Raw genomic sequence first — 12987 nt, forward strand, 5'->3', positions numbered from 1 at the left:
TGCGATGCCGTGTCATACAAGCTGCTAAATTTATGCGAAGACACACAAATCTACTGAACGAGTCAGCTTCGCTGCTGCTGCGCTGCTGGCGTCGCATAGCCAGTGTTATCCATGGGCGCTCGCTCAGCCGCTCTCCCTTTCCCTCTCCCTATCTCTTGCTCATAAATGCATAGAGCCCATGCATATAAAAATCATAATAATTTGTTGAATTTTCTTTTGCCCAGTTTGCCTTGTTCGGATAGGTTTTTGCTTCGGTCCGCTTTGGCTGTAGTTGCGACGCAGCAGTAGCGAGCCATAGCGACTATGCGTGCGAGCGAGAGGCATAATGACAAAGTCAGGTTTAATGTCGTTCAGTGGCGCGCGCGGCATTTGCAGTTGAGGCAGGCAGCGGCAGTCGAACAGAGTGAGAGAGGGGGCAACAGGCAGCCCACCACGAGTTGGCTCGGCTGCATTTACCAGCGAGTTGGGCAGAGGGGGGCGGGCGGTACATAAAAGTGGGCTGCCACTGATTGTGGGCAGAGAGACAACATGAGCAACATGAAGTGACAGCGACAGCGACAACGACAGCAAGAACAACAACAAGGAGAAGTTGTCCAAGCGCTAACAACAACAACAACAACAACAGCATTTTGCATTATGAAACTATTTTAGCCATTTCAATGGAAATGCATTCATAATGCAGGCATATTTAAGGGCTGTACCTGAGCTGTGTTAATCGATCATGTTCAGAGCGTCATTTGCACTTATCGATAGCTCATCGATAACCGATAGGCCAATTTATATTATTTGAAGTATATTTGCTTTACACATTAATATTTGACTTATTTCTATGCTGACATGGTGCACATAGATCTACGTTAAAATGTACTTGAGAACTTTCCGGACGTTGTCCATTAGCATATCAGAAACTATGAGAAATATATCGACGATAAGCGATGACTTGACTTTTGTCATTGCCTCCGATGACTCGAAATGCATTTGCTGTTGGCTTATCAGTAAAATATTTGAGAGTAGCATGAGGCAGGCGAGGCTTGGGGACAGTTTGGGGGTCAACTACAATTGACCGTCAGTTAGGAAACTTTGTTTGTCGCTTCGATTCACTTCGTTTCGTTTTGTTTTGTTTCGTTTCGTTTCGGTTATTTCAATTTCCAATTTTTATGTGCGTGCATTTTTCACTTAAATAAATTTCATGTTGGCTTCTGCTGCCCTTGCCTCTGCCACCCCAACAGCCCTCTTTCTGCTTCGCTTTTATTGCATATTGACGTTTCAATTGCTTTTTATCAGCGCAATTTATTTTCATGTCTTTTGATTGTTGCAGCCAGAACAACGCACCACAGACAAGTGCAGAGTGGCATTAGGTTGGTCGCGTTTCAATGTGGAGCTTGACTTAGACTAACTTGGCTTAAACACTACAACTTTAAATGCACTTACTCAAAGGTAACATAACGTGTCAGTCTGAGACTCACCTGTAAAGACACAAAGATAAAGCAAATGATTAGTTAAGATAATATTTGACTACATTCTACATTTTATATATATATTTATATAGTATAAATGTAAGGGTAAGGCTGGGAATACTCTTCCCAATTGTAACGGAATGCTCCTTGACGTAGAATTCCTATGAATACAATGAACTTCCAGTAATCTTTCCTTCCCTAACTCCCTTCCTCTCCCTTCCAACTCTTTCTCCAACTCTTCTTCTCACGCACTTCTCTTATACACAAATGTTTTACTACATTCATCTTACTATATTTCTTATTTATTATTCATAAACGTTTTACTGGCTGCTATTGGCACGCAGAGCTATTACATCCCACTTTCAGTTCTCTCTGTCTTTTTCTTCCTCTTTCTTCCACTCTTTCTCTATCTCTCTCTCTTCCTCTCTCTCTCTCTCTCTTCTTCTCTCTCTCTAACTCTCTTCCTCTCACTCTCTATCTCTCTCTCTCTCTCTATCTCTCTCTCAATTTCTCTCTCTAAATCTCCTTTTCTTGTTCTCTGTCTCCCTCTCTGTCTATCTCCTCTTACGTACCTCTCTCACTCTCTTCCTCTCTCACTCACCTTCTCTGCCTTTCTTCCTCTCCCACTCTCTCACTCTCTCTCTCCCTCTTGCACTCAATCTCTTCCTCTCTCACTCTCTCTCTCTCTCTCTCTCTCTCTCAATTTCTCTCCCTCACATCTTCCTCACTCACTCACTCTCCCTTTCTTTCTCAATCTCTCTCTCCCTCTCTTCCTTTCTTCATCATCCGTTCTCTCACACTCTCTCTCAATCTCCTTCTCTTGTTCTCTCTCTCCCTCTCCGTCTATCTCCTTTCACGTCTCTCTCTCTCTCTCTCTTGGTCTCGCTCTTCCTTTGTCTCTCTATATCCCTCTTTCTCTCTCTGCACTATAATTTCTGTCGCCGTCTGACAACTTTTTGTGCACGTTTCTCATGTCAACGCGTCGACACATCGAGTTAAATGCAAAATGCAAATTCAAATTGAAAATTGCGACACTAAACGAAGCGACACTTGACGAGCTGTCCACAAAAAAAGACAGAGCATAAAATAATAATAATAATAATATCCATTGACCACATAGCTACGTATACTATGCTCTGAACAGGGGCGTAGCAAAAGCTGTTCAAAAGGGGGCTATCCAAGGCATAATTATTTAAGAGAACAAACACAGCTGAGGTCTGATAAGCAAATAAAACCAGTTGATATTTCACTTTTTTCAGATAAATTCCTTCTGCCATGACAGAGGCGTAGCTTAGCAAGAACTGCAAAGGGGGCAAGCTGCAAAAGCTGCAAGCTTAATGACTTGCGACTCCTCTTATAAGACAGCCGAAGCTCATGTTGCAGCCCATACAAAATGCATTATTTAGACATATATAGTCACATGTATATATATATTTATATATATATATATATATATATATATTATATTTAGCATCTCTCTACTTTAAGCAGACGTCCGGCGGAATGCTTCACACATTATGTTCGCCTGATATTCAGCTGTCTGGAATTTGATTAAAATAATTTACGATTTCTTATGCTCAAGCTTCATATATAAATATATATAAATACATATACAATTCAACATTCAATATATAAATGCATATATGTATTCATATATATATACGCATCTACAATTTATCCCCACTGCAGCAGATTCTGACGCTCTCTTGATTTGGATTAATGAAAATATTTATTATTGATGCCTACTCGCGCGACATTGCTTCACTCAATGTGGCAATTGCCAATGGCCAAGTAGAATACTGATTGATCACAGTCAACTATGGTCGCAGTTGCTGGCCCTTTGCATACCCTGTAAATATTAAGCTCAAGCCATTCAAATTTTAATTTTAAGCTAAGAAAATTTCTGCTCGCTTAGTTTGACTCTTAACTCTGTGTAAATTGTTTAAAAATATTTTTAATTAAATATATTTATATATTAATAATAAATATATAACTCACAAGAAATTGTATATAAATTAAAAGCGAGAAAAATTATTTTAAAATAAATTAAATTAAATAAAAACAAAATAAATAATAATAATAAATAATAAGAATTATAAGTAATATTAATAAACTATAATTATTAATAACAATAAATAATATTAATGATAAATAAAAAAAAATAAATCATAAGTACAATAAAAAATATATAAATAATATAAAAATAATAATTAATAATAAATATGTAATTCTTTGGTTTATTTAACCGTTGTCGAAATTCTAATAATAAATAAAACAGAGCAAAGCCTCCATGAACGTTTTTACAGGGTATCCATATGACTCGCATAATAAAGTGGCAGCTCGCTCTGATTTCGTCGTGCAAACCGAAGGCACGAACTTTGTGGGCGTGGCACCCGCAGACACTGCTATCGATAGCAGAGCAGACCTGAGCCACCTTTGTCACCTGCTCCACCCGCGCCACCTGTTGCAGCTTTCGTTTTAAATGCATTTACTGCAGAGAGCAAACCCGTGTGTTTGCACATCCTTTCACAGTGGAGCCCTGTTGGGGCACTGGCATTGGATTACGGGATCTGCTGTTGGGACACGCCACAACACGCGCTGTAACTGCTCCCTCCATCCACCCCTCTCGCCAGCCCAGCCACCGCTCAAGGCCCTTTGCTGGTCAAAATAGCGACGCAATTTCGCTTGGCGAGGCAGCCAGTTGGCGGAGAGTAGTTTCGGTGTGGCAAGGGCAACTGAAGCAACGCACTTGCCTGCACATGCCACACGCAATCTGTGTCGCCTTAACCACGTGCCACGCCCACTACATACCACCATCGCCGCCCACTGGCCACTCCTCTGGACTGCAGAGCTCGTGTAAATTATTTTTAAATTTCACAAACATTTAAACAGCTGTAAATGGCGGAGTTTGAACTCGAAAGTAATTTATTTATGGACTCGCTAAAGCAAACAATTCATAACAAAATTTTACCTCATATAAATGAAAACAAATTTAATCAATTTAAATGTGATGAAGACAGCGACTTCTGACTGATTGACTGACTGACTGACAGAGTCAGTTAGTCCGTCTGTCTGTCAGCTGCAGCTCTAGTCAGGGTATTTACTAGTCAGTCCCAGGTACTCTTATATTTAATTATATTTTAATGACTATAAAATAAATACCAACAGAATGTGAATACAGAAAGTGCATTAAAATCTAGCAAAATTCTTTAACTTTGTTACAAATTAAATTGAAAATGTTTTTCCAAACTCTTAAAAGTATTTATAACATCTCGATCTATCGATAAAGTTATCGATAACAATATGTAAAGATGGAAACATGATAACATTGATCAGAGTTAGAAAATGCATAGTATATATAGAGAAATATTTATAAAAAGATAATTATGGAAATTAAACATATCTGAATTTACTGGATCATCATGGAAATACCATGGAGCTACGCTCTCTTTCTCTTTCTCATTCTCAGCGTCACTCCCTCTCTCCTGCTCTCAAACTTCCTCTGTCTTATCCCAGTCATTTACAGTTTCATTCTCATTCTTCCCTCATTCTCATTCTCATTCTCATTCTCTCTCTCTCATTCTCTCTCTCTTCTCTCTCATTATCATTCTCATTTTCAATTTCATGCTCATTCTCATTCTCTCTCTCACTCTCTCTTAATCTCATTATCATTCTCTCTCTCATTGTCTTTCTCATTCGCTCTCCAACCTCTCTCTCTCTCTTCTTCTCGCTCTCTCTCTCTTTATCTCTTTTTCTCTCTCTCTCCATAGTCCTCTCTTTCTGTTGCTACTATCACCACAGCCTTAACAGCAGCTGACAAATATTTGTGCAATTCCCAAAAATGGGGAATCAAATTTTGTTTTCTGTTTGTTGTGGTTGCATTCTGCAAATATTCGCAGAAACTCAGGTATAAACTAGAGAGGTGTGTAGGGGTATTTATATATCGAGAGACTTGACAGCCGTCTGTCAGGCAAGGCCAGTGTGTGCATGAGAGTAGGTGTGCGTGTGTGTGTGTGTGTGTTAATATACACACTCATTTAGTTGCGCCCGCCAGTTCAATGAACGACTTGTCGACTGCGGCTGTTACTCATTTTGGTGTTTTGTGTGGCGCAAAGTTTTTGCCTAATTAAATCAACAAAGCGCTGGAAAACCACACACACGCACACACACAGCCTGCAAATGGGTCTAAAACAAAAGCTTTTCATAATCAAATGCAATTATTAAGCCAACCTAAAAGAGACAAATTAATCAGATTCAACAATTTAATAACGGACGCCAAATACCAAGCGAGTTCCTCAGCCGACCCGCCACAAACTAAAGGGCTTGAGTGAAGAGGGTGCGGGGGTGGGGTGCTTGGTGCAAAAATATATCCAAATTTCGAGTATAAATTTATCGTAATAAAAGTTTAGACAAGTGCGAAATTTGCTTTCATAATTCATAATTCTAATTGGGTTGGCGACGATTTGGCTAAATATGCTAAACATACCCTGTAATTTTGATAAGTCGGGTATGTTTTACTTAAAAGTTATATATAAAAAAAAAATATACATGTTTCTGGGTCAAGTTAGACATATAGATGCAAATTAATTACGTTTTATTATATTTTTAAAAATTCATTTATAAAATTTGTTGCTTTTTTTTAAGAAATAAAATATTTTTCATATACTGAGAAATAATAAAAATATTATAAATCAATTTTATTAAATTAATTCTTAGTATTTTTATTATTTCACAGTATATAAAATATATTTTATTTATTAAGAACAATCAGAAAATAAAATATATTTCATATACTCTGAAATAATAAAACTATTAAAAATTAATTTTATTAAATTGATGATTCTTAGTATTTTTATTATTTTATTTTATTATTATTTATTTATATGTTATAATGAAAAATAATAAAAATTTTAAAAATCAATTTTATTACATTGATTCTTATTATTTTTATTATTTCACTGTATATAAAATATATTTTATTTCTTAAAAACAATCAAAAAATAAAGTATATTTCATATACTGAGAAATAATAAAAATATTAAAAATTAATTTTATTAATTTGATGATTCTTATTATTATTTATTTATATTTTATAATGAGAAATAATAAAAATATTAAAAATCAATTTTATTAAATTGATTCTTAGTATTTTAATTATTTCTCATTTTTTAATAAACTAAAAAGTTAATTTCAGGGTAACTACTTAAGTTTATTTTTCAATTATATTTATTCTAATTCTAATTTCAATTTCATAAAAGCTTAACTTTAAGTTACAGGGTATTTGCAAATCAACTCTACTCAAGCTTAGCCAACTAGAGCGCTTTAAATATTTTTAAATGCTTTACAGGGTATTCTCTAGTCAGGCAAGCGCAAACTCATGCAATTACCAAACTCGCGAAGGAAGTCGAGGACGTCCGTCTGTGGGGCTTATGTGACTTAGTGTCATAAATTACAAAATAAAACTAAATAAGCCGCTCCAAGGAGGTAAAGGAAAATAGCTTAAAATATCATTGAGAAAATGAGTAAAATGTCTGGGGATTAAAGCAATTATGTCAGTGATATCAGTAAAAGAAGCTAACTCAATAGAACGAGGCGCCCAGGCAAAGTTTAATTCATTAACTCAGCTGAATCTCTTCTAGTTCACTGAATAACTTCAGTGGGAGACTAGCTGCTTACGAGCACCGCCTCTATCAACGCAGCCTTTGCACCAAGCCAACAAAATTCAAAATTACATAAAATATACATAAGCCTAAATACAACATTTGGAGGCTCCTCATCAAGACTATATACTTTATGGGGTCTGCCACACCTCCTGCTACCTGTTACATACATTTGCACAAGCCATTATACCCTGATTTCCCATTTTGAATGGGATCATGGTATAATAAAAAGAAGAAAAACTGACATCAAGGCAGCAGGACTCGAACCAACCGCTAAGCCACATGCAGGACTTCTACCAACACCGCCTCTTCATATTTGTAAAAAAAATAGAAAGCAAAAGCCCGACCTTTCCTGAATTCGAACACAGAATTTCCCAACAACAAGCGCCGCCTCTACGAGCACCGTCAGCGCATTGCTGCCACAAGCAGCTGCAAATATTAACTAAAGTCAGAGCCGACAACTCACATATTTGCTCGACGCGCAAATACCCGTTCCTTGATTCTTGCTGGGAAAAGTCTTAAAAAATTTACAAAATCAAAACAAGCCAAGCCTCAAATGTATTTCTTCGGGCATTAAACAACAATATTAGTGCCAATATCTATTTTTCAATTGTTTTGATTTTGCTGGAAAGGAAGTTGAAAATATGCTAAGCCCTTGCCAGTAAAACACAAGACAAAATTCCAAAAGTTACAGCAATCGTATAGCTCCATTACAGCAAATCTAAATTGTAGCAAATTGTTTTTAGAGCTGAACAAAGCTTAGGAAAACAATTACGGGAATGAGGGGCTTTGCGAATTGGATTGTTAGTTTGGGCCTGGCTCTTTTAATATGGACCATCTTTTACTACTCCCAAATGACGGACAACGCCAAAGGGGGAACAGAGGAAATGGGTAAGTTCGAGGGCAAAGAGGGAAAGGGAAAACTTCAGATCAAAGCAGCCATATCAAGAATTTATAATCTTCATATCATGTTAAACAACAACTGACTTTCACACGTGACACAACAATCAACTATTTGGATATGGATATGGATGCCAATAAAACATTAGACGAGGAGCTGCAGGATCCATTCTCGGATAGTTGCAAGAACAGCTCCATTGACGTATACTTGCATTTCTTTTGGATTTTCGCTTGCATCTACGCACTGTCCAAGTTTACGGAGTTGTCGGAGCGCTATCTGAGCGCCAAGATCGCATCGAAGGAGCGCAGCTCGGATATGTGCACCCTGAACGAGGAGTGGGAGAAAACGCTCAAGCTATACGAGCTGGATAAGAAGCAATTGGACGCTCAACTGCAGGCGCTGCGCGAGAAAAATGGAGGCTTGGAGCAATCGATGCGAGATCTGCGCGATTGCAATTTACATTTGATCAGCGAGAATTTTATGCGCACTGTGCTGCAGGATCAACAGATCCAGGGCCTGGCTCAGCGTGTTCAGGATCAGCAGCCCTCCAACATCTACATAACCAATCGCCATATTCATTTGACCCGGCAGGTCTTTCTCAACGAGGGACAGATTGACCTGGACCACCAGTTGCGTAATGTGGGCGGGCAGGAACTCAAAATGCCGCAGCAATCGTTAAATGTCTGGGTTCAGTACCTGAAGATGCGTAAGTGCTACATGGGACCCATAGCCGATCCCAAGCTAGTGCTAAATAACGATCCCGAGCATATGATGCCCATTGTCATGACTACCGAGCAGCTGGCCAAATTGCAGGGTATACTTCACTCTATATATATATCCGGTGCACATAGAAATTCCAATATCTTTCTTTCAGGCATGATCTAACATCTAGCGATAGTTCTGTTTGTTTATTGATATCCAGGACCGTGAAACATGCAACAGCAATGAAAAGATGATTTTTATTTACCCACAAAAAAAGAAATATTCTTTGTTGCAAATATGTTAACCATACCAAAAAAAGACTTTCTTATAAAAGAGTAGCATTGCGTACTACTGAAAAGAAAAAGGTGAGTCAAAGGCTTGAATATATATATATATATATATATCATATATATATATATATATATATCATATATATATATATATATATAAATAAGCTGTCTATATCACTCTGTCTATTTATCTTTCTATCTATATATGTATCTATATCTCTCTGTATCTAACTATATTAATTCATATCAATCTATTTGTCTCCTCCTACACCTCTACCTCCATCTCTTTCTAGTTAATAGAAATCTGTGTGAAATGTTTCAACTCCTAAAATGGGTATTACGGAAGGTCTCACACACACTCGTATGCAAAAAATCAACAAGCGGCAGTTCGACAGACCATATACCTCCGACCAGGGGTTACAGATTTAATTGCAAACTATATAATTGTTTACAAATATTTTGAATGGTATATTAGTGCATTATGTAATATTTATAGTAATTACATAAATAAAAGACATAAAATTCGAGTTCAGTTTTTTTTCTGGTTCACTTCGTGGGCGCTTGTCGTATTTGCCGTCTGTAATCTGTAACTGCTCGGGTATCACAACTTAATACTGAAGCAAATTACGTCGGATGTTCTTAGCCAGTCTTTAAGAGTAAGTCTTGATCTCTTAAATAGTATTTCTCCAATTAATTTATCAAGCGAAACTGTCTAATTTACGATCGAAAGAAATGTTATTTTTACATATTTTCACAATTTCTAATTTACTGACTCCAAAATGAACTAATTTTCCGACTTTATGAAACAGTTCTCCACACATCTCTAATCTAACTAAAATATCAAAGCTAAGGATGATCCAGTTTTCCTTGAGATTTTCGATTTTTTAGGGCTTGCAAGGTATGCTAGTTTTTCTAGATGTTCCTGAGACAAATATAATATTTTCTGAAAACTCATTTCCTCGATACCATATTGCAAATCATAAAAGTGCCTCTTTATAATATTATGAGAAAAGGAAATGTTAACGGCTTGAGACAACAATTTATAGAATTTCAGATGAAATCGTAAAACCCAAAGTGTTTCTATTTGCTGGCAGACGCAGCGTCAACATCTGGCCGGAGGACACGGAGGGGCTGAGAGGAGACAGAACGATGACGTTTCACCACGATGACTTATCAGAGGCAGTTTGCTCGCCCAACCAATTCCAACCAGCTCTCCCTCCCACTCTCTACCCGCTCTTCGTGTGTTTCTTTCCCGCTGTTCTCAGTTATTTGCTTTATTCGCGCTGGGGTCAGTGGCAGTTATCGGTGCAATTTTGTAATCAGTCGCCGGCTCAAGGTTAACAGCTAGCCGCCTCCTGCTCTCTATACTCTTCACACTTCACACTCCCCACACTCCACACTCTTCACACACTCGCACACACAATAATGTGCACTCTCAATCACTTTCTTCTCGCTCTTGCACACTCTTCCCATTGCTTTGCATTTCATTTGCTCACATTGACAGTCGCCATGTTTGTTTTTGTTTCTTTTAACATTTGGTTTTGCTTTTGCTATTGCTTTTGTGTTTGCTTCTGAATTTAGATTTTTTTTCTTTAATTTTTGTTGTGGTTTTGTTCTTTTTATTTTGCCTTTTTCAGCGTATTTCACTTTTTTATTATATTTGATTTTATTTCATTTCTGTTCTCATTTTTTCGGTTACTTTTTCTCTGGGTCATTTGCCTGTCTGGCGAATCGGGTAATTTTTTGCATATTTGTTTTTATTGTCACTTTTGTTAATTTAGATTTATGGCCATTTAAATGCACTCCCATTGTATTTATTGCAGTCGCAGTTCACAATTTTTTCGACGCTTTTATTACTATTTATTTATATTTTTCTGGCTCCGTGTGGCATTGCGGCAAGTAAGCCTAATGAGCTCTCTAGACAAGAATGCTTTTATTGCAAACGAATTTCTAAAGAGTCATTTTTGAGCCATTTGAGGATTTGAGGATACAAATTGCAAACATTTACTGGATTTGCATTGAAATTTGAAAGTCAGCTGATGACTTTTTCATTTAGCAACAATTTTACTGAGCTCATCTGATAGCTATTAAAAAGTTTTTTCTCTAAATTTCAATGCTAAATATGCTCATAAGTCAACAGAATTATTTTCATTCAGTAGACTGGAATTGCGTTATATATTATAATTCACTTATACTTAACTTATACTTACACATATTTCAATACTTATACTTATACTTATACTGACATCGATTTTAATTTAAATAAATAAATAAAACATAGCCACACTTATAAATATATTTTCAGATTGGTTTTCAACTCATTCGAAATATTTCCAATACAAGATTGAACACATCTATCAAGCATTATAAATATCCATTAATAGCTGCGCTTAAAATGATTTCATTGTTTACAAACACTGGGGCCCGGGACAATCCCTGGAGCACTTTGCCACATTGTTTCGTGCTGCACAAGCTTTCTGGGTCATGGTTAACAGTGTCAACAACGTCATTCGGCTTGCCACCCGCATACTCCCACACACATCTCTCTCTCTATATATATACATATATATATATAGACCAAAGCCTTGTGCTTCGAATGTTTAATTGTTTTGTTCGACATTGTTGACACCCGCTAGCCCCTGCTGTTTAGCAGTCCCTCTATACCTTCCAGCCGCTTACCTAAAGCCAGATATGACGCAGTCGCAAGCTCTACGTAAACATCAATTGCATGCGAAACTCTCAGTATTTTTAGAGATAGAACTGGACCACGCCCACGACATAGCTTACAGAATTGTTACTACGACGCACTTTGCACTTTTTCTATTTGCATATTTGCATAGATAATTTGTTTACGCAGCCAAAATCATTTCTGCCACATGCCATTAGATGAGAATCAAATAGAAGAGCGCAGAACAGAATCGAATGGAACACAAACAGAAATCTAATCGTTAATTGGCACACTAACCCCAAAAACAAGTGGGATACCGGCGTGCCTTTGCCATTGGCCCCATTCCGCTGACTGATAAAAATAGTTTATCAAGGTTGTTGGCAAAAAACAACACACAAAAAACCAAATAAAAATTATAAAAAAGCAACAGGCAGACGGCAAAACGAAAGCGAAATCGAAAGCATGAGAGTGCTCTAATAATAATAAAAATAAGTGCCCCACTCAAATGCAAATAGAAGAGAGAGCGAGAGTGAGAGAGAGGGAGGGAGCGGCAGAGACAGATTACAGTTTCTTAAAATTGCCGAAGCTTTAATACTCTTACTTAGACATGGTATTTGATTATTTCTGAAATGTATATAATCTATCTATTATTTTTAAAAATATAACAATATATATATATATATATATATATATATGTTAAAATTTAAAATAATTATTTAACAAATTAAAATTATTATACAATTTTCTAAATTTTAATTTATATAATCTATCTATTATATTTACATAATATTATATCTTAACATATTATATTGATTATATAAAATATAATTATATAAAAAATAATTTTCTCTATAAAAATAGAGTTTTTAATCAAGTATTACCATAAATACATAATAACATCTATCCTGAAAATATATATTATTAAAAAACAAGTTGAATAAAAAAAATCTTTTATATTTCTTATCAAATTTCGATAACAATTCCAAGTGGAGTCTCAATTAACCTACGCTGAAAGGTAAATCATAGATATAAATAAATATATATATATATATATTTAAATATAACATATTTTTATGATTTCATATATTTTTATTGATATAAATAATTCAAATGATTGCTCTCTAAGTTGTCAAATGCAGCTGACTTTGATTATTTACCTCAATATATATATTTAGAGTTGACATTCTAGACATCCTCACACACTGAACTATATATAAGAGTTTTCTAGTTCGCACATGCATCCAACTGGCTCAAGTTTCCAACATTCCCCAGACCAGAAATATTTATCGCACTTGCGAAACGCAACACT

At 36.2% G+C, this 12987-nt stretch overlaps 2 protein-coding genes across 4 annotated transcripts in view; one reads left to right on the forward strand and one right to left on the reverse strand.

The window, feature by feature from the left end:
* LOC111604337 (ecdysone receptor) overlaps nt 1–12987 on the reverse strand; it is a 109628-nt gene that overhangs the window by 59606 nt on the left and 37035 nt on the right. The window lies entirely within an intron of this gene.
* Nucleotides 7694–9822, forward strand: LOC111604338. Its single transcript, XM_023322401.2, has 4 exons — nt 7694–8008; nt 8167–8832; nt 8893–9085; nt 9304–9822. The coding sequence occupies exons 1-3, from the start codon at nt 7897–7899 to the stop codon at nt 8901–8903; spliced, it is 789 nt and encodes a 262-aa protein (XP_023178169.1). The 5' UTR covers nt 7694–7896; the 3' UTR covers nt 8904–9085; nt 9304–9822.

This window comes from Drosophila hydei, unplaced genomic scaffold, assembly GCF_003285905.1.
Source record: "Drosophila hydei strain 15085-1641.00,03,60 unplaced genomic scaffold, DhydRS2 tig00000060-arrow-pilon, whole genome shotgun sequence".
Lineage (NCBI taxonomy): Eukaryota > Metazoa > Arthropoda > Insecta > Diptera > Drosophilidae > Drosophila > Drosophila hydei.